Here is a 20,306-nt window from a genome sequence, read left to right as displayed (position 1 = left end):
ACATCCTGTCTCCCCAAGCTCCGGTTCCCTGCCTAACCGCCCGCCCCATGCAACTCCCCGGAGCTCCCGTCACCATCTCCGCGGCAACGGACACCCCCTCTAAGAAGAGGCCGGGCCGAGTTTATTCCAAATTTTATTGTCTCTCTTTAGTTTAAATCCTCTGAATAATTCTTCGTCCGGAATGCGGGTGGAGAGCTCCTGGCAGAGCGAGCCAGCCTCTCCTCGGGGCTGGGGTGGGGACGGGCTATGTACAGTGCCTGGCCCCGCGGAGAGTCTCGCAGTCACCCCAGGAAGCAGGGGCCCGCCGGGGCAGAGGAGGGGGCCAGTGCTGGGGAAAGACAGAGCCCTGCGCGGCGGCTCCCGTGAGCCCAGCTAAGTAGACGCCCCTCCCCGGGGAATGCAGACGAAGGAGAAGGTGCCAGGGACGGGAGAGGAGAGGAGGGGCCAGGGACCTGGGTGGGAAATACGCCGCCAGCCCCTAGGCTCTCGGGAGGAGCACACCACTCATGCACACGCCCGCCCGGTGCCAGGAGGGGCACGGAGGGACAAGTAGGGTGGGATCACCGCTTGAAGCGGTAGGTTATGGGCAACAGCAGCTTGCTCTTCTTGAGAGCCTGCACCTTCTTGAGGGTCTCGTCGTCCAGGGCCAGGAAGCAGCGGCGCGAGTACTCGAGCAGACGCTCCTTGGAAGGGTCGAACTCGCCTACCTCCGCCAGCTTCTCTGGGGCCACGATAAGCAGCTCCGCGATGGGCGTGGTCAGCGCCACCGTGTTTCGGTCTACGCGGTGGTGCTCAAAGGCCCGGGACATGCTCTTCAGCTTCTGGAAGGTGCCCAGTATCTTCTTGTAGCGGCAGAGGACACCGTCTGCATCCTTCACTGCAGGGCAGAGAGAGTGACGTGAGGAACAGGGATGGGGCAAGGACAGACAGGGAGCCCAACACAGGGAGAGCCAGGGAACACCGCAGAAATCAAGAGGACAGGAAATGCTCAGAGACATAGAGACAGTGGGACAAGTGGAAAATAGGAGAAGGCAGGCCCAGGGAGGAGGATCCGCAGCCCAGCTGAGGCTCAGATCCAAAGTAAGACCCCATGATAGGCTGGGACACACAACCAGGCCAGGGGAACAGGAAGGGCCTCCCCACAGTCACAGCAAGCCCCCAGCCCAGAACCCCTGAGCTCCCACACCCTGCATGCGCCTTGCTCACCCCGCTGCCTCTCCCGGGCCTTGGGCTTCCCAAAGCGCCTCCGGCCAGCACCTCCCTTCTGCTTCTGCCTCTTCCTCTCCACCGTACTGCCTTCTTCAGACACTCCACTGAGCGAGGAGGCCGCTGACTCCGGGTCTGAGGCCTCGCCCCCAGCCCCACCCCTGCCATCCCCCTCAACCCGCCTGGACCCAGGCTTCACCCGGCAGTGATCCTCTGGAGAGAGGTAGAGAGAGAGAGAGAGAGACCCATACACATGAACTTCCAGAACAGGAGGCAGAAGGAGGCAAGAGACTATCTGCAAGGTGGGGACGGTGTCACATCACACATGGTGGTGGGGACTTCAACTGGGCCCGACTGGAGCCCCCAAGACAAACAGAAAATGCAGTATAGATGCTGCAGTTCCCACCAAGATGACTGGACACAGTACACTTGGTTGGATTTGGGGGTAAAGATCACAGGTGGGGCATGGTTTCATGCTCCTCTGACTCCTTAACTTTAGGGCAAGAGGTGGGGGGGAAGGACTGAGAGGACCAAGACAGGACCAGACACCTCCGAGACTCTCTGACCACAGGCTCCCACAGTGGAGTAGGGGTTTTCTGGGGGCTCAGTGGGACCTCACTGAAAAAGTCCAGAGGGCCCTTGGGCCCCACCATCCTAGGTATGTTCCCATCAGCACCCTGGGCCACAGGTGGTTCCAGAGCAAAGGGGTCCCCAGTAACACAGATGCTGAGAAAACAGAGCCCTTGCCCAGGCTGTCAGGTGAATCACAGGGGGATATGGAGTCCTGGGAAGGAGCCAGGCAAGGGCTTAACATCATGCAGAAGGGAGAAGTTAGACTCCCCAAAACAGGGTGTAAAGATTTGGGAAAGGAAAGCCCTGACATGGCCACAGGGTCCTGCCCATCAGCAAAGGCAGGAGTCAGGAAGGAAGCAAGCTGATCTTTGGAGTCTGGGAGATGGCCTGGGGAGCAGGGAAAGGACAAAAGATGCCAAAGGAGAAGAGTAGGTGAGGAAGGGTCACGAATCCCAGAGGAGGGCCAAAGCAGACATGAGGGACCAGCTCCTCAGGCACCTGACCTGCATCCATGCGGGCAGAGGATATAAACTTGTCTAGCTGACACCGCAAGAAGTCCCTCTCCTCCTCCAGGTCCTCAATGCGCTTCTGTAACCAGGAGTTCCTCTCCAGGGCCATGTGCAGCTGGGCCCTGACACCATTCATCAGGGCTACTGTCGGGGATGGGGCCTCCGGAGACTCTAGGGACGGGGGGGAGCCTTGGTCACACCCCAGGCCTCCAGGGCCCTATACCCCAGACGGCTGGGGTCCCTCCACGCTGCCCCCAGCTCACCCTCGAAGTTTCCCCGAGAGGGGCTCAGACTGTAAAAGATCTGTGGGTCTAGGTGGGGCGTCTCATCGAAGGGGATGGAGATCTCGAAGGCCTCATCGTCTTTCTTCACTGGAGAGGAGAGGCCAGGGGTCACCCCAGGGAAGGCACCTGGGACCAGCCCCCAACCACAGCAGCCCCGGTGAGGGAGGGGACAGGGTGGTAGGGGACAGGGAGGGGAGCACCAAGGGTGGGGCAGGGTCCCAGCTTCCTCACGTGTCCTCCTCCGGCTGTTTGGGTCATTCATGGCGTGGCCTCCTGTGGACCCAGGCAGCTGAGCGCCTCAGGGGCACTGGACAGAAAAGAGAGCGCAGATGGAGGCACATCCCAGGGGAAGTGGGGAAGGGGTGGCATAAGGGGGAACGCCGGGGGTGTCACAGTACTGGGTTTCTAGGGAACTAGGGGGCTGGGCACCCAGACCTCGAGCTCCTGAGGGGAGGAGTGGGTTCCCCGCGGGGCCGCCCAAGCGGAGACTTTCTGGCCTGGATGGTGCGGCCCCTCATCACGGGTCACCTCGGAGCCAAAAGAAGCGAGAGGCGCGGCAGGGAGGGGACCGTGCCCCAACTTCCAGCCATGGGGCGGGGATCCATCCCACGCGCTGCGCCTCCCCACGACCCTCCCCCGCACAAGTGTGGGCGAGCAGGGCCCCTCCCCCGTGGTGGAGGGGGCGGGGCGCGTGCGCAGTGCGGGGGAAGGTCACGCGTGGGGATGCGCCCCCGCCCCCGCCCTTTGTCCCCCGGGTGGGAGGGGGAGCGAGGTTGGCCGGGGGTCTCAGCGGGAGATTCACGAGGCCCCGGGTGCAGAGGCGGCCACCACCCCCCGCCCACAGCTGCCCGGGGCCGGAGGGGCCAGAGCCCCGCGCTCACCCACCCGCGCGCGGAATCCGGCCAGGGGACCGACAGCGGCGGCGCCCATGCCCGGCGCCGGGGAGCGTCTGCAAAGTGTTGCGGGGAGTGAAGGGAAGTGCCCACCCGCCGCGAACAGGCGGGACGGCAGAGACTGCCAGTCTCCGGCGGGGCGGCGGGAGCAGACAGGGACGCTGGCGCTTCCCGGTCTGCGGGGCGTCGCGCTTCTCCGGGAGCCTCTGGCCCCAGGTGAGGCCTGCCGTTGGCGGCAGAGGCGCGGGCTGCACTTGCGCGACGGCCCCTTGCCGCACGACCCCGCCCTCCGCGAAGCCCGGCCAGGGTGCGTCGAGAAATTCCCAATTCCTGGAGAGCAGCGGCTCCGGGATCCCCGGGGTGGGTGGCGACGCACCGGGAAAGTTAAGACCCGACACCTTGAGAACTGCCTTGCGGACCCGCGCAACCCGCCCCTTCATCTCCCACAGATGGCTCCTAGGACCGGGGAGGGGGCGGAGTGGAGTGACCGACCCTGAACGCAGGGGCCTGTAGCAGCACCCGCATCGCCCAGGTGGTAGCGGGTCTGAGCTGGCATTGGAGCACTTGGACCTGACCCCGCCCCGGTTTACCCACCTTGTACCGTGGGGAGGTTAGGATCCTGCTAGGTGCGCTGGGAAGATGTACTAAGAGAGTGCAGTTTACTCACCTGTGCAGTCGGGAGGCTAGGATCCTGCTATGTGTGCTGGGAGCATGTACTGAGAAGGTGCAGGCAAAGCGCTCAGCCCAGCGCCTGGCCATGGTCCAGGATCAGGATCCGGGCGCAGGAGGTGTCATTTGAGGGCAGGCAGTGGGAGGCTCTGTACCTCTGGGGAGTGGGGATGGCTAATTTGTTCTTCCACCGAAAAAGAGGTCGGGAGAAGAAATGAGGCCCAGCACAGTGCCTGGCACGAAACACGCGCAAGGAAAATTCGTTAAGATGTTTATTGAGCTTGCGGCTCTGCTCCCTGCCTTTCTGCCTGGTCACCAGTTGCTCCTGGAATTTTTGCCAGCCCTATGACAGTAAGGCTTGAACCTTGCAGAAAGAGAATTGAAATGTTTGCACCGCTTAGAAAGCTGTGGCCACCCTTCTACCTGCTTCACAGTATAGATAAATTGCAGCCTGGGTCAGGACGTCCAGGGGGAGACACCTGCCCTAGATCGGTATTTTGCAAACCACAGGTTCATGGGCAGGGAATTCAGTATAATAGGACAGAATTGGCAGGAAAGGAAAAAAAAAAAAAAGTGAGCTGCATATGGCAGATATTAAGTATTGTTAAAGTTTTGTCTCACATATATTTTTTGTATCTTATACTGGGTTGCCAGATAAAATGTTTCTTACAATAGGTCCTAGCTTTAGAAAAAAAAGGCTTAAAACACTGCCTAGGTGATACACGTGAGGAGCCACACTAAGACTGACCCCAGTGCAGAAGGCTGACCATCCCATCTGCCACCAGGCAAGCCAAGCACTGTGCGGAGGCACTGGTAGGACCCATGCAAAATGCTCAGCCCAACATGTGGCAATGGTCTAGGCTCAAGATCGGGGCCCTGTTAGTGTTATTTGAGGTCAGAAAGTGGGAGACTCTTTCCCTCTCTGGGGAAAATAAATGGCTGACTTGTTCTGCCCAAAAAGAGGTGGGCCAGGCACTTACTGAGTCTGTTAGGCAGCAGGCGGGTCAAGCTGCTGTCACCAAAAACAAATCTCAAGTGCTCAAAATGGGAAAGGTGTTTATTGGGTATCCAATCTGAGGCCCTGGCTGGGGGTTGGGAGGTGGTTCCGGTCCCCTTCCCCCAGCATCAACATGGAGGCCTCAGAAAGCTGCTGCAAATTCTTGATGGCTCCCAACCACCTCTTTCAAGCTGGAGGACTTCCACATGGAGCACTCTCCCCCCACACCTCGGGTCAGGGCTCAGCCTGAGGCTGGAGGGCTCCACTTGGAATGCAAGGTGTAGTTTCCATCTTATCTCCACCACACAGAGGCTACTCATGGGCTCCTCCTTCAGGCTGGGCTTGGCCCTTGCAGGAGGTGTGTCTGTGTTCCTGTCCAGGGCTGCAACCAGCCCTCAGCACTGGCCAGGTGTCTGAGGGTGACAGGAGTCCAGGTTCCCCCAGAACACCATGGCACCTGGGGTACCCTGCAGCCTAGCTCATGGATGCTTCCATCGAGTGTGCTTTTGCAGCGTGTTCTGCTCCATAAATCGGCGTGGGCAATGTGGGCACTGAAATGGGCGCTCCCCTGAGTGCACCCGGCTGTGCTGGGCCAGCTCACCTGCCTCCCGGAAGCGGCGAGGGCAAAGTGGGCAGCCGTGGGGTCGCCCACCACCAGCCCGGTGAATGGAGTGGTGCCGAGCCAGGTGACTGGCCCGCTTGAATGCCTTCCCACAGGTGTCACACTCAAAGGGCTTCACCTCCGAGTGGGTGATGCTGTGTCGCTGCAAGTAGGACATGTACTCGAAGACCCGGGAGCACACGGGGCAGCTGTAACACTTTTTCTGGGCTGAAGCCCCGTCTGCCCCGGGCTCCCTCTGAGACTCCTGGTCCACCAGCACCGTGTAGGGGACACCCTGGGTGTCAATGAGCAGGTAGTGGCTAGGCTTCGGAGAGGAGGAAGTCTGGGGTGGTCCTGTGGATGAGGAAGGTTCAGGTTCTGGAGACCGGCCTGTCCGAGAAGGGGGGGCCTCCATGGCTTCTGTGGAGGGTAGCGCCAGGGGCTGCGGGCTGGGGGCCAACAGCAGCACCAGCATCCGGAGGGGTGGGGAGGCCTGGTGGACGGGAGAGAGGAGTTACATCAGGGTAGGAGCACCCCCAGCGTCATCTACTGTCACCGGGACTCTGACCTTCTGCAGAGTTTCCAGGACCCTCTCCCACCTCTGCTGACCGCCCACCACCCACCGCAAGCCAAGCCCACCAGGACCTTGCTGTCTTGCTGTGCGCCCCCTACACTGGCCACCCGCAGGGCTCTCCCTGCCCTTCCCCAGGGTCTGGGTGTCGCCCCATCCCATGACTCCACCCGAAACCTCGTCTACCCCTTTCCTGTTCGCCCAAGCATGTGCGAGACGCTGCCACGTCAGACCCCTGGTCCTGCCCCGCCGTCCAACAGCCCCCCAAACGCCCCGGCCCCCTCAGCCCAGCTACCTCTGGAGTCCCTCTAATCCATGCCCATCCAGCACCCCCCCAAGTTCTCCCCAGGGTGCCGCGCCCCGTCTGAGCCCACGCCCTCCGGAGCCCCCACAACGGCCTCGCCCCACCCGGCGTACAGGTACCGGCCCCGCCCCTCCAGTGTCCCGCTCCCTCCCGCCTCCCGGCCCCCGTACCCGGTGCAGCAGCCTCTCGGGTCCGGGCGACTCAGGAACGGCCCCAGGCTACCCCCGTGGTCGCAGGTGGTGACGGGACGGGTGCCTCTGGGTGTCCCCCGGGAGCTGGTAGAACCGGTAACGGGAGAGCGGGCCGGGGCGCAGAAAAGAGGGTCCAGGGAAGGAAGGTGGGGGCGGGGCGCTTGAGCCTTCGGGAAACGTATCCGGCCAGAAACACCCGCCGAGAGGAAGGTTCCCGGGCGCAGACGGTCCGGCCCCCCGCCTAGCCCCAGCCCGCTGCCCACCCCCCACCACACACACGCATGTCTGAGCCCTAAAGTGGAGTGCGGAATGTTTATTGAGTAAGGGGAGGAGGGGTGAATGGAAAGTGGTAGATACAGAAACGAGCCAGACCGTGCCGTGCTCTTTGTCAAGTCTTCCGTGCGCACACCCGGTCGCCACTGAGAAGACCGAGGCCCGGAGAGGTTGTGTCACCGGCAAAGGCTCGCACAGCACAGCCGAGCTAGGGAGGGGATCACGCAGCTAGGCGGGTAGGTAAGGAAGGAATGGTGTCTGTCCCCGGGGCGGAGGAAGACACCCAGGCCCCGGGTAAGGCAGTGGCCGCGGGGAGGCGGGGGCGCGTGGGGGTCCGCCGTGTGGCCCGCGGGGCCCCGACGGTCCGGGATTCAGTGCAGGCGCACGTGCTGCGCCAGCTCGGCGGCGTCCTGGAAGCGGCGCGGGCACAGAGGGCAGGTGTGCGGCGGGCCTGCCCGGGCGCGGTGCGTGGCGCGGTGCCGCGACAGGTGGCTGGAGCGCTTGAAGGCTTTGCCGCAGGCGCCGCACGTGAAGGGCTTGAGGTCCGAGTGCGACACGCGGTGGCTCTGCAGCCGCAGAGGGCTGGCGAAGACACGAGCACACTCTGGGCAGCTGTAGCCCTTGCGCGGGCCCGACTCTCCCGGCGCCGCCTCGCGCTGCGGCGGGCCCCGGGGCTCCTCCTCCAGCTGCACCGTGTACGTGTAGGGGACCCCGTTGGCATCGATGAGCAGGTGGCGGCCCAGCCGCGGGGGGCGCGGCCCTGCCGCCGAGGACGGCGTGGAGGGAGGGCCTTCCGTCTTGGGGAAAGGGGGAGCCTTGGGGGGCGGTGGGTCCATGGCCTCTGGGGAGGCGGACCGAGGGTGGGGTGGCCGAGGCGGCAGCAGCAGCATCTGGGGCGTCAGCTGGGAGCAGTAGTGGAGGGGAAACAAATTAAAATCGCCTCTTAGCGAGAAAACTGTCCCCTTTCCCGCTGCTTGTTATGCCCTCTGGACCACTGACCTACCTCTCCTGCCAAAAAGAAACCGACTCTAGGCCAGACGGCTCTGGTTCCATGAAGCTGCTTCCAGGACACCTCCAGCTGAGCCGGGCGCACCCCTGCCTTTCCTCCTGCGGCTCCCCCGAGGCCAGGCCAGAGGTCTCTGTGCGGCCATTCCCCCCGCCCGCCCCCAGCTCCCTCACAGCCTGTTCACTTCCAAGTCTGGTTCCTCTCTTGACGGCCGCAGGGCGTCATCTGCTCCTAGTGGGTCGGGGCCTCCCCGTTTTCCCAGGCACAGCCCGGGTGGAATCCTGTCCCCGTCCGCGGGGGCACACAGCCACCTCCCACCCGGGAAGGCCAGCCTAGCTCCGGGCACCTCGCGGTCCCGCTGACTCTCCTTTCTGGGTTCCCAGCGCGCCGGGTTGGGCCCCGGGCGGCTCCATACTGGCCCTGTCTTAGCTCCCCCAGGTCTCGCCCCGGTCCCCGCCCGACGAACCCATTGTCTGTGTTTCATGCACCCCCAGACCCTGCACCTCGCTGCCCGAGGTCCCCTCGAGTGCGCCCCTCTCTCCGCCGACACCGTTACTTCTCCCGTCCTCGCCCTCGGGGGCCTCGTGCCACCCCTCGCTGCCCTCAGCGTGGCCCCCGGAGCCCCCGCCCCTGCCCTCGGGGCGCATCTGACACCTCTGTGTCCCCATTCCTCCAGCCCACTGCTCCGATCCGCCTCCTCTAACCCCAGCGCCCGGGTCCCCCAGCCAGCCGATGCTCCCCCGCCCCAGGGCTTCCTCCACCCCCAGCCCGGCCCCACCCCCACCCCCGTAGCGCCCGCCCCTCCCCCAGTCCGGCCCGGCCTTGCGCCGTGAGGGAGCCAGGCTCCTCCCTCCGTCCCGGCCCGCGTACCCGATGCGGCGGCCTCTCGGGACCGGAGGAGCGGGCCGAGGTCCCGGGCGGCCCGGGCTTCCCCTCGCGAGTACCGGCGGCAGCGGGGCCGAGACTTCCGGGAGCTCCGGGCCGGCGGCGCCGGGGACGCGGGCGCGGGGGGCGCGGGCGCGGGGCGCGAGGGGCGGCGGTGTCGCTGGAAAAGGGCGCCGTCAGGAAACGCGCGTGCCACCACGAAGGTTCCGCTATCCCCGAGCCCGCTGCTCCCACGATCCCGGTCCACCGAGCCCTGCCCTCTTCCCCGACAGGAGCTGATCGGCGCCGAGACGCCGATTAATAAACAGGCTAGGCGGTCTGCGTGGCCTGGTGCTCAGCGAGGAAAGGGTGCGCCCAGGTCTGTCCAGGGGCAGCTGCACCCCCTGCCCGGACATGCGGGGGGCGGGAACGGGAATGGTCCTATCGGTGGGGCACACGGGGAGACCCAGGCCTTCAGAGGGCCAGGCATCAGCAGTGACAGACGTGGAAGCTGTGGCCTCCCCTCGGACAGATGGGGGAACCGAGGCCCTCGGAGGGCCAGATGTTACTGGATGTGGAGGTGGGAAAGGGTAGCTCGTCCTGGCAGGCTGATAGGGAAATTGAGGCCCGAGAGGGATCGGAGGCCCTGTACAAAGCGCCTCCCGCGGCGCAGGGGGAAATCGAGGCAGCGCCTGGAGCTTGCTTTGGGGCCGCGCCGGGTGGCCGTAGCACCTGGAGGCCCGGCTGCAGGTGCGACCCCAGGTGGCGGCAGGTGCGGGCGGCCGTCCCCGGGCCGGGAACCGTTTGAAAAGCAGGGGTAGCGTGGTGGGGAGCGCGCTGCGTGGAACAGGCAGCAGAGGGGGCGGCGCGAGCGCCGAGCGAGAGAAGGGGCCTCATTGTCGCGCCCAGCCCCAGGACCCGGGGAAAGGGGTGCGGGCGGAGCTTCACACTAATGAGTTCTCAAAGAGAACTGTCTGGGTGACTAGCCAAGTGTGGCGACTGCGGCTGAGGACCTGCATTTTAAATGTTTCTCGGGATGCCTGGGGTGGCTCAGGGCGCGATCCTGGGGACCCGGGATCGAGTCCCACATCGGGCTCCCTGCATGGAGCCTTCTTCTCCCTCTGCCTGTGTCTCTGCCTCTCTCTCTCTCTCTGTGACTATCATAAATAAATACAAATAAAAAATGTTTTAAAAAAAGAAAATGTTTCTCTTCACTTAAAGCTAAATAGCCAAAAAATAAATAAATTAAATAAATAAATAAATAAAGCTAAATAGCCACACGTAGCTAGTGGCTGCCTACGGTTTGGAACCGCTCCTAAACCGCCCTCAGCCGTTTGCAAACTGGAGGCCAGCAGGCCAGAAAGGATTCGCAGTTGTATTTGATTTGGACCATACACGCTATTTTTCCTAGTGTTTTACTGGGCAATATTTAAGAAGCCAGAAAATGACAGTGGTCAATCCCAGGTTATCAAGAGGGGCTGTGGCAGAGTCAGGATTCCAACAAAAGGCTCTTGCCTCTCACCCCTGACCAGAGTGGGCTGGCCATTCCCCCTTTCAAGAATGAGGAAACAGAGGTTCAGGTCACACAGCAAGAAAGACCAGGGCCTCTGCCATCTGTACCAAAAAGAAGAGATTCTATGGAGTCTCCGTGGCCTCTTGTCCATCCAGCAAGTCCCTTCCAGCCTGCACATGCTGGGCCAGGCACTGGGAATCCTTCGCACTCCAAGACAAAGCTGGCCCCGGGGCGTGAGTACCACCCAGCCCGGCAGGTGCACAAATGAAGTGAGGCCTTGCTGCAGCACTTGCAGGATCAAACCTGATCCTGGAGCTCTGAGTGGGCGATGCTGTAGCTCGTGGGTGCCTGCCCATCTTGCAAGCCCAGGGTCACTAGGGACCAGTAAAGCACCGGGGGTCCTGAGGTCCCCGTGCCAACTGGGACCACTGGGGACCAGTGAAGCCCTGGGTAGGTCCTGGGCTCCTCCTGCGGACTGAGACCAGTGAAACCCCCGGCGGGGGTGGGTGGGGAGCGGGGGACGGACCTGAGCTCCCGCCGGCGGGCCTCCTCCCTGCGCATGTGGACCCCAGCCGCCTGCAGGGGTCCGCGGCCGCCAGTGGGGCACAGGGGGAGACGGGGCCACCGCAGGGCGGGGGCCTGGGCGGGAAGGGCCAGGGCAGGCCTACCTCGGGATTCCGAGCCCGCCGGAGGCAGACGGGATAGTTCCCCGCGCAGCGCCCCGCCCCGCCCCGCTACTGTGGCCAACGCGGCTCCGGAATCCACCCGGGTGGGACACGAACACCCCCAAACAACGGTTCCGGCGTCACACGGGGACAGCCAGCGACCGAAATCAGAGGGGCTTGCCATGTCTATTGGTTGCCAGCAAAAACAGAGGGCCGGAATGATTTTGCCCTGCAACAGCGGAGGAAACCCAGGCCTTGACACGTCAAGCATCAGACGGCCAGAAAATAGGGCGGGGGATGCCCCTGAGCGGATGGGAAAGGCAAGGCCAGAGAGAGGCGGTCAATGGCCCTGGATTACATGGCTGGTCAGGGCTGGTACTGTCCAGCTGGAGCAGCTGAGGGAAATGATACCCAGATCTAGAGTACGCCAGAAGTCCTGGTCTGCACCCCCACAGCCAGCCAGGACCTCCTGGGCCAAGGGAGCAGGGGCAGGCGCCCCCTCGTGGGTTGACCAGCTGCTGGAGGCTTGAAGGACTTCCCACAGGGGTCGCACACTTCTGGCCAGAATCCTAAGTGAGAGACACCTGCTGGCCCAGGTTAAGCACGCTTGTATAGCTAGCACCTGGAGAAGCCCAGGTAGGTGTTGGCTCATCTCCCTTTGCATCATCCTGAGCTGCTTACTACAGCCACAGTAGGAAGTGTGGAGGAGCACCCCATGGCAGTCAGTCAGTAAGTGACAGCCTGAGCATGGAGACACAGAGGAAGGAAGAACAAGGCAAGAAGAAAGATGTCTTAGCAGGTTTGGCGAATCATTACTATCTGGTGCTGACAGGGAGGAGAGAACTCATTCCTGGTTTACAGAGGGTTGCCTGAAGCCAAAGAGTGAATGCCCCAGTCATAAATTCCACCCAGTGCACAGTCAACATCCAGGGTCCCTGCCTTTTGGGTGAGGCTTCAGGGAAAAGATCACTAATCATCTTAGGAGGTGAGGATGTCTTTTTCATTACCCTCTCACACTTTCCCTGCCACGCACAGGCCTCCAGCATGCCTCGAGGTTGGAAAGCATTCATTCTGGGAGAGAGCAGCTCAGAAAAGGGTGCTGCTTTGTCCATGAGACATGCCAGAGCCAAGCTCTGCAAATGACATCTTTCAAGCTCCACATCGGAGAGCTGTAGGAAGATTCCCAGCACGCTGTTTGCCATGGGCATCAGTTTTAGGTCCGTATCAGTGATAGACTTAGTTGGCACTAATGCACCAGGATGTGCTGAGCCAGCTACCTGGTAATCCTAAACCACCCCAGGGGCAGAAGGAACACATTCAGGAAGCCCAGCGCTGGACTGGCTGGTGCTGGCAGACTGCTAGATTGCTTGAAGGCCTCCAGATGCAGTGCCAGACATCCAAGTGGGACAGGCCATGAGCCTTGAGACAAAGTATTATTTTTTTCTGTATGTATTTTTAAGATTCCACCCACTTGAGAGAGAAAAAGAAAGAGCACACAAGCAGGAGAAGTAGCAGAGGCAGAAGGAGGAGCAGATTCCCTGCTAAGCAAGGCTCAATCCCAGGACCCCAGGGATCATCACCTAAGCCAAAAGCAGACACTGAACCACTGAGCCACCCAGGCACTCCTGACAGCATTTTGAAGACCTGCAGGCACTTAGGATAGCTGTAAACCAAGTGGGAGTCAGTGCCTTTGACTTACAGGCTGTCATCAGGCTTCTCCACTCCTTCTCCACATATCACATTGTATATGTAGGTGGATGTTATGCCCTCTAGGCACTGAGCAGGTACTGGTCTGGAACCAGGGCAGGAAATGAGCATGAAGGAGGAGGAAGAGTTGGAGGAGGAAACTCAAGGGAAGAGTATTCACTGAGGATAGGAGGAGCCTCCATTGATGAAAATAAAGCCATAGGCATCCTTGAATCGAGAGGAGTAGCTACAGGAGGAAGACCTGCATTAAGTGAAACCAGGGAGAAGCTAAGGGGCTGTGGTGACCAGAGGACCTCCCTGCGTCCCCCAATCTTTGCTAATCCATGACACACACACCCTCTACTCCTTAACACGCACGGTCTGGACAAGGGGCTGGGGGGTAGTGTCTTCCATGCCCCACTATGTGCCAGATGCTGGACTTGCTAACTTGACCGCTTCTGCACGCTCCCAGGACTCCTACAGGCCTCTAGCATCTGTCACCCCGTTCCTACCGGTGTGCACCGCGGTCCCCTTACACGCCCTCCTACACTCCCGCACCACCCAAGTTTTCCCTTACGCTGTCGCCCTCCGTCTCCTCCTTCTAACGCCCAGCGGGCGGGGTCCTCCTCAGCCCTCCCTCCCAGGGCTGCCCGCGCTCCCCAGTCGCGAGATCCCGTCCTTTCGTGCTGGCCCTGCAACACCAAATGTCTCCATTCCCTCCTCCCCCGGGGGTGTCTCCACACACACACCCCTCAGCATCTCCATCCCCCTCCCCACCCAGTGTCTCCCCTCTGACGGCGGGGCTTCGACCTCCTGCGTCCGTCCTCACCGCCCACCTCGGCCGCGCTGCTGTCTGCCCCTCCCCTGCCCCCGATGGCTCCTCCACGCCGACCTCAGTCTCTCCAGCCGCCCCGCCACGATCCGCTCTTGCCAGAGCCCCGGACGCCCACCGGATCATCGCCCCAGACCCTCTGGAGAACCCTCCCTCTCGGCGCGGGGTCCTTATGCTTCCGGACCCCGACTCTTGGCACGACCCTTTCTGTCCGTGGGGGCCCGAGGCTCAGCCGCCCGGTGAGCTGCCCCCAGGAACTCAGGAAGCGCTGGGACTGGGTCTCCTGGGGGCCCTAAAGGTGCCATTGCCTCCGACCGGAAAGGACGGGGAGGGTATTCACGTGAAAGCCTTCCGGGCGGAAACACACGCCTTCGAAGAAAAGGTTCCCAGTAGCCCTTCGTTCCACTGAACTGAATCTCATTCCTTCAACAAATTGTTAAGTGTCGCCTTCGTGGCAACTTCCGGGGATAAAAGAGTGAGCAAACTAGCGCCTTTCTTCCCTTCAGAAGTGACAAATCTTGTTATTGGACACCTGGTGCAGCAAGGAGCTCTACTGAGCCTGGTGGGGGCGACAAAGACCGGAATATTTAACTGTCACCCCACCTAAGCACCTGGGAGAGACAGAGGGACAGCAATCAGGAGACTAGCATCACTAAAGAATCTTGTAGGGGAGACAGGAATTTTGAAGGAGAAGGTCCTTTAGTATCTCAAACTCAGCCTTCCATTTTTCAGAGAAAAACTGACGCCTAGAGAGGTTAAGTGAAATGTTGGTCACACAGCAGGTGGACCCTGAAAGTCACACTCTTACACTCTGTGGCCCCTGAGTGTTACAAGGGGTGAAACGAGAAAGTTCAGGTTGAAAATGAGAGAGCAAAAAAAAAAAAAAAAAAAAAAAAGAAAAAGAAAATGAGAGAGCTGGGACACCCGGGTGGCTCAGTAGTTGAGCGTCTGCCTTTGGCTCAGGTGGTGATCCCAGCAGTCCTGGATCCCAGGAGTCCTTCAGCCCAGGGCCTGATCCTGGAGACACGGAATAGAGTCCCCCATCCGGCTTCCTGCAGGGAGCCTGCTTCTCCCTCTGCCTGTGTCTCTGCTTCTCTCTGTGTCTCGCACTAATAAATAAATAACATTTTTAAAAAATGAGAGAGTTTCCTTGGTGAAAGAGTTGCCTGAGTGTGACACAGACAGGTAGATCTTCCAGCCACAGTGGGTCAGTCTGGGGCTGGCCAATTACAGGCTGGCTATGTAAGGAAAAACCAGATGGCATGACCTAAACTCAATGCTGTCTTGAAGTAATAAGCATTCCATCAGAATTTTGTGGCAAACTTCAGATTTTTAATTAAGCAGCTTAGAAATGATGCAATCAATTTAGTCTTCAAACAGACCCCAAGTCTCTCCAGGGGAGTCTGAGAAGCGTTGTGTGACACCATTCTCATTTGGCTCAGTTTTCCCATTTGTCACATAGAGGCCACCATTCTTTTTTTTTAATATAAGATGTATATTACACAAAGTACACAAGTCTTAAGGTTACAGATCAGTGAATTTTAATGTATATACATAGCAATATAACCAGCACCGCAGAGAGCACCCCAGGATGCTTCCTGTCAGTCATTAGCCTCCAGTAAGGGTGACTTTTTCTGATTTCAACTCCCAAGGACTAGTTTGGCCTGCTCTTAAAAACCTCATATAAATATAGTTATAAGTACTTTTTCGTGTCTGACTTCTTTCACTCACATTATGTCAGCCATGCTGTTGTTTTCAATAATTTGTTTTTCCCTTGCTGTATAGTTTCTGTTGTATGTTTTTATCCTACAATTTCCTTCTTTTTTCTTTTTAACTGTCAATGGACATTTGTTTTGAGTTTTAGTCTATTATTAATAAGGCTACTATGAATAATCTTATACATGTTGTTTGGTGGATATAAGGACTCACTTCTTATGGGTATTAATGGTCTTCTAAGTGGCTGCAACAACTTACATTCCTGACAGCAGGGTATGTGGGTTTCATCTGCTTCACTACTGAGCCACCCGGGTGTCCCAGCTCTCTCATTTTCAACCTGAACTTTCTCGTTTCACCCCTTGTAACACTCAGGGGCCACAGAGTGTAAGAGTGTGACTTTCAGGGTCCACCTGCTGTGTGACCAACATTTCACTTAACCTCTCTAGGCGTCAGTTTTTCTCTGAAAAATGGAAGGCTGAGTTTGAGCCTTCAAACTCAGATGCCTCCCCAACACTTGTTGATGCCTCCCCAACACTTGTTATCTGAAGATCTTTAATCTCAGTTTAGTGGGTGGGAAGTATATATCATGTCATGCCTTCATCATGCCCAGTGATGCTGAGCACATCTGCCTGTATTCATGGGCCACTTTAATAGCTTCTGTTCTGAGACATCTGGCCCATTTTTTTTAATTTTTATTTATTTATGATAGGCACACAGTGAGAGAGAGAGAGAGGGAGGCAAGAGACACAGGCAGAGGGAGAAGCAGGCTCCATGCACCGGGAGCCCGACGTGGGACTCGATCCCGGGTCTCCAGGATCGCGCCCTGGGCCAAAGGCAGGCACCAAACCGCTGCACCACCCAGGGATCCCCACATCTGGCCCATTTTTAAGTGGAGGGATATCTCTCCATGTCCAGGAAGGAGTTTTGGAGGATTGAAGAAACCAAGGTCTGGAGAAGCTGAATGTGCTCACATTACACAACTTTCCTAGTCCATTAGACTGCCATCATAGAATACCAGGTCCAGGGCAGGAGAATTGTACTTCTCACATTTCTGGAAGCTGGGAGGGCTGGGATCAAGATGCCAGCAGATTCTGTCTGCTGAGGGGCCCCCTCCAGATTCAGAGACAGCACCTTCTGTGTCCTCACATGGAAGGAGCAAGGGAGCTCTCTGGGGTCTTTTATAAGACCACTAAACCTGGGATGCCTGGGTGGCTCAATGATTGAGCATCTGCCTTTGGCTCAGGTCGTGATCCAGGAGTCCCGGGATTGAGACCCCCACATCAGGCTCCCTGCAATGGAGCCTGCTTCTACCTCTGCCTGGGTCTCTACCTCTCTCTCTCCCTCTCTCTCTGTATCTCTCATGAATAAATAAATAAAGTCTTTTTTTAAAAAATACAATTTTAAAAATTGATTTATTCTTTAGTAATCTCTACACCCAATGTGAGGTTTGAAGTCACAAGCCTGAGATCAAATGTTACATACTCTTCCAACTGAGCCAGCCAGGCACCCCTCATTTATTAGAAAAAAAAAGATTTTTTTTTTTTTTTTTACTTTTTGGAAGACTGATTAAGAAACTTTATTACAGAAAATGAATGCATCCAATGTCCCCAAATACATTTGTGACAAGAACAGACACACAGGAGACACAGACAATAGTTGCTACATCACAGCCTTGTTCTTTCCAAAAGATAAAACATCATTCAAACATGGGGTGAGGGGGCTGGGAGAGAGCTGGTTAGAGAAAGCAGGTACTGTCTTTTTGATTAAAAAATAATAATAAAGTAACAGGTTGGCATCGCGAGATCACATACTGTGGGCCCAGTAATCAGGCTGAGCCGAAGCCTTAGATGGTTGACACCACGCCACTTGTCACGTCTCAAGAGAAGCTCTGGAGCATCATTCCAGTAAGAGGAACAACTTCGTGCTGGGGTGAAAACATGAGCCAAGTGGCCTTAACTAGAATCTTTTTAGAACTCTACATCCGCGCAAAGATCACTTAAGCAGCTCCTCTACTTGTTTAGCACAAAGGCAGAGGGGCGCAAAGATGCTACAGCCCGGCAGGCGCCACTTATCAAGTCAGCTCTCCTTTGGGACAAGTGAGCTCCTCTTCCATATTTGATGAGGTTAACCAGTTCCCAAATCTTGGTACACCTAAGCCGGGCAGCAGCGGCACCAGCTGAAGCAGGAGGGCACCTCAAACAAGTGCCTCTGGGCAAACCTCAAGACCGAGGGTTTCTAAATTAGTGGTCATCTTCTAGAAGAGCTAGAAAAACACATTTAGGACAAACAGTTCCGATGTGCAAAGGAATGGGAATGGCTATAAATATCGGTGAGAGATTGGGCCAGTGACCATGACCGGGACATACCCATCCAGGACCTGACAGGGTGGGGAGGACATATAGCCTGCAGACAACAGGGTTTCAAATTGTGAATTTTCAGAAAAAGCTTCCTCCTGAGGTCACAAAAACACTCCCAAGTGCTTCACAGCCTCCAACGCACACAGAGTATTCAATACTCTCACCCACAACACAAGGCCCTTCCTTCCTGCCAACAGTAAAGATGGACCAGCCCTCGAAAAGATTTCTAATGTCACCGCTTGCCACTGTGGCCATCGACTCACCCCTTTCCCCAACTGGGACAAAATGTCAACATCATCCACCAACATAAAATAACCACTGAAACACGGACCAAGCTTCTTCCAGTTTAACAACATTTAACAACCACCTACATTTGCAATCAATGAGCTCAAAATTGTGGGCAGGCCATCCTACTTTTCATAGGATTCATCTAATGCTTCTTAGAAACAATCTATCTCGTCAGCCTGCCTGCAGTACAGGTGGCCCAAGGCAGAGCCTGCCACAGGGACCCCAGCCACCTTCCTCGGGGTGTTCAGTTTCTCAAAGGAGTAGGAAAACCAATGGATATTGTTCGCCACCCCTACCACCCTTCCCCTCACTGGCAGAAGCGGCAGCTCAAGACCCCAACTGTCGAACAGAACAAATGATACTCAGCTACACGGACCGGGGTCAGGGGCGATGAGACAGGAAAAAGAAAGCCTGAACATCTGATACACCGTACCCTTAGGAGGATATTTTTGCTATTTAGCAATGAATCTGGCCCCACAGCATGAGGGGAGGGAGCATTGGTGGCAGGAGGCACAAAAAAAAAAGATTTTTTTTCAAAGATTTTATTTATTTATTCATGAGAGACACACACAGAGAGGCAGAGACACAGACAGAGGGAGAAGCAGGCTCTGTGGAATGAGCCCGATGTGGGACGTGATCCCAGATCCCAGGATCACTCCCTGAGCCGAAGGTAGCAGCTCAACCGCTGAGCCACCCAGGCGTCCCCAGAAATATATTTTTAAAAAGATTTTATTTATTTGCTTGAGAGAGAGAGAGAGAGAGAATGAACATGGGGGAAGGGCAGAGAGAGAGGGAGAAGTTGATTCCAGGCTGAGCAGGGAACCCATCTCAGGGCTGGATCCCGGGACTCAGGGATATGACCTGAGCCAAATGCTGCTTTAACTAACTGAGCCACCCAAGGGCCCTTACTAGAAAAAAAATTAAAGCACATAGAACAATATCATATATAATATATAGGAAAATGAGGAAGACATGCATAGGAATGATAAATAGAAAATGCAAACTCTAACATCAGGGGAGGGTAGGAGAAGGGGTGAGGGGTACATAAGTTAGATTGTTATCTGCAATGTTGTATATTTTAAATTTATTAGTGAGTATGGACAGTTGTTTGTTTTTATATAGAAATAGTTTATATTAGGGGCACCTGGATGGCTCAGCTGGTAGGATCTGGTCTATTCTGGGATAGACCTCCCTGCTCAGCGGGGAGCCTCCTTCTCCCTCATGCTCTGCCTGGTGCTCCCCCTGCTTGTGCTCTGTCAACTAAAATCTTTTTAAAAAAGAAACAGTTTATAATTTTAAAATGTAAGTAACAGACTCCTTATGTGTATCAGTTAAGATACAATAACTTATATGGGGGATCCCTGGGTGGCTCCACGGTTTAGTGCCTGCCTTTGGCCCAGGATGGAATCCTGGAGTCCTGGGATTGAGTCCCACATCAGGCTCCCTGCATGGAACCTGCTTCTCCATCTGCCTGTGTCTCTGCCTGCCTCTCTTTCTCTCTCTCTCTCTCTGTCTCTCATGAATAAATAAATAAAATATTTTTAAAAACACAATAAAAAATTAAAAAATTTAAAAAACACAATAGCTTATATGGTAGTAACAGCCTCTGACTCAGTGCCTTAACAAAATAAAACGTTTTTTAATGCTACATAAATGCTACATCTCCAAGGAGGCCCAGGACCAGGCTCTGTTCTCTGTAGACACTCTAGAACTCAGGATGATGGAAACCACTGCAACCATCCAATCCCAAGTACAGATCGGCAGGAGGAAACCTGTTGAAGAGCTCTGTGGCTCTTCCCAGGAGCTGTCATTGATAATCCACTGGCCAAGGAAAGCCAGCACACCAGGTCTAACTTCAAAGGAAAGTGCAATATATATATTATATATATATTTTTATATATCTCATAAATATATATATCTCATATATATTTTTTATTTATTTATTTATTTATGAGAGAGAGCAAGCAGGAGCGGGGTGAGGGGCAAAAGGAGAAGCAGACTCCCCAGTGAGCAGGGAGCCTGATGTGGGGCTCCATCCCAGGACTCCAGGATCAAAACCTGAGCTGAAGGCAGACACTTCACCGACTTAGCCACCAGGTGCCCCAGGAAAGTGCAATCTTATCACTGCAGGGAAGGAGGAGAAACAGCAAATTTAGGAAGGATGGTAATGTTCAAGCATCAGCTACCCTGCCTCCTCCCAAAACACCAAAGTGTGCTCAAAGTCCCATATCTCGTCTTGTTGGGTTTTCACGCCGCCGCTCCAGTTTTATACGTGTAGAGAAAACGTGTACAAGGCCCAGAGCAGTGT

General features: G+C 56.9%; 3 protein-coding genes across 8 annotated transcripts; all 3 read right to left on the bottom strand.

Moving 5' to 3' along the window:
* Nucleotides 1-116: 116 nt before the first annotated feature.
* On the bottom strand, nt 117-5,826 carry CCDC106 (coiled-coil domain containing 106). Of its 4 annotated transcripts, none has more exons than XM_041741068.1 (7): nt 5,733-5,826; nt 4,133-4,367; nt 2,804-2,879; nt 2,552-2,659; nt 2,283-2,459; nt 1,207-1,419; nt 117-877 (listed from the first exon to the last, which is right to left on the bottom strand). In XM_041741068.1, exons 3-7 carry the CDS (start codon nt 2,832-2,834, stop codon nt 561-563), a joined length of 846 nt encoding a protein of 281 aa, XP_041597002.1. In that variant the 5' UTR covers nt 2,835-2,879; nt 4,133-4,367; nt 5,733-5,826; the 3' UTR covers nt 117-560. The 4 variants fall into 4 exon arrangements, with proteins under 4 accessions (XP_041597002.1, XP_041596995.1, XP_041596985.1 ...); XM_041741061.1 differs by lacking the exon at nt 5,733-5,826 and adding an exon at nt 5,115-5,569; XM_041741051.1 differs by lacking the exons at nt 4,133-4,367; nt 5,733-5,826 and adding an exon at nt 3,008-3,847.
* Nucleotides 5,174-6,947, bottom strand: ZNF581 (zinc finger protein 581). Of its 2 annotated transcripts, none has more exons than XM_041741081.1 (2): nt 6,778-6,947; nt 5,174-6,225 (listed from the first exon to the last, which is right to left on the bottom strand). In XM_041741081.1, exon 2 carries the CDS (start codon nt 6,205-6,207, stop codon nt 5,611-5,613), a length of 597 nt encoding a protein of 198 aa, XP_041597015.1. In that variant the 5' UTR covers nt 6,208-6,225; nt 6,778-6,947; the 3' UTR covers nt 5,174-5,610. The 2 variants fall into 2 exon arrangements, with proteins under 2 accessions (XP_041597015.1, XP_041597023.1); XM_041741089.1 differs by lacking the exon at nt 6,778-6,947 and adding an exon at nt 6,599-6,769.
* Nucleotides 6,948-7,096: 149 nt separating this feature from the next.
* ZNF580 (zinc finger protein 580) lies at nt 7,097-9,078 on the bottom strand. 2 transcript variants are annotated; one of them, XM_041741092.1, is made up of 2 exons: nt 8,948-9,078; nt 7,097-7,973 (listed from the first exon to the last, which is right to left on the bottom strand). In XM_041741092.1, exon 2 carries the CDS (start codon nt 7,959-7,961, stop codon nt 7,443-7,445), a length of 519 nt encoding a protein of 172 aa, XP_041597026.1. In that variant the 5' UTR covers nt 7,962-7,973; nt 8,948-9,078; the 3' UTR covers nt 7,097-7,442. The 2 variants fall into 2 exon arrangements, with proteins under 2 accessions (XP_041597026.1, XP_041597036.1); XM_041741102.1 differs by lacking the exon at nt 8,948-9,078 and adding an exon at nt 8,075-8,917.
* Nucleotides 9,079-20,306: the final 11,228 nt, after the last annotated feature.

Source organism: Vulpes lagopus, chromosome 2, assembly GCF_018345385.1.
Source record: "Vulpes lagopus strain Blue_001 chromosome 2, ASM1834538v1, whole genome shotgun sequence".
Taxonomy (NCBI): Eukaryota; Metazoa; Chordata; class Mammalia; order Carnivora; family Canidae; genus Vulpes; species Vulpes lagopus.
This window is presented reverse-complemented; position numbering and strand designations above follow the sequence as displayed.

What these genes read in the sequence shown, in the direction of transcription:
- CCDC106 (XM_041741068.1), bottom strand. Translation starts at nt 2,834, where the DNA reads ATGAATGACCCAAACAGCCGGAGGAGGACAC. An exon ending in AAACAGCCGGAGGAGGACAC is followed by an intron (nt 2,660 to 2,803) that starts GTGAGGAAGCTG and finishes TCTCCTCTCCAG; the next exon opens with TGAAGAAAGACGATGAGGCC. An exon ending in CTCTCGGGGAAACTTCGAGG is followed by an intron (nt 2,460 to 2,551) that starts GTGAGCTGGGGG and finishes CCCCGTCCCTAG; the next exon opens with AGTCTCCGGAGGCCCCATCC.
- ZNF581 (XM_041741081.1), bottom strand. Translation starts at nt 6,207, where the DNA reads ATGCTGGTGCTGCTGTTGGCCCCCAGCCCGCAGCCCCTGGCGCTACCC.
- ZNF580 (XM_041741092.1), bottom strand. Translation starts at nt 7,961, where the DNA reads ATGCTGCTGCTGCCGCCTCGGCCACCCCACCCTCGGTCCGCCTCCCCA.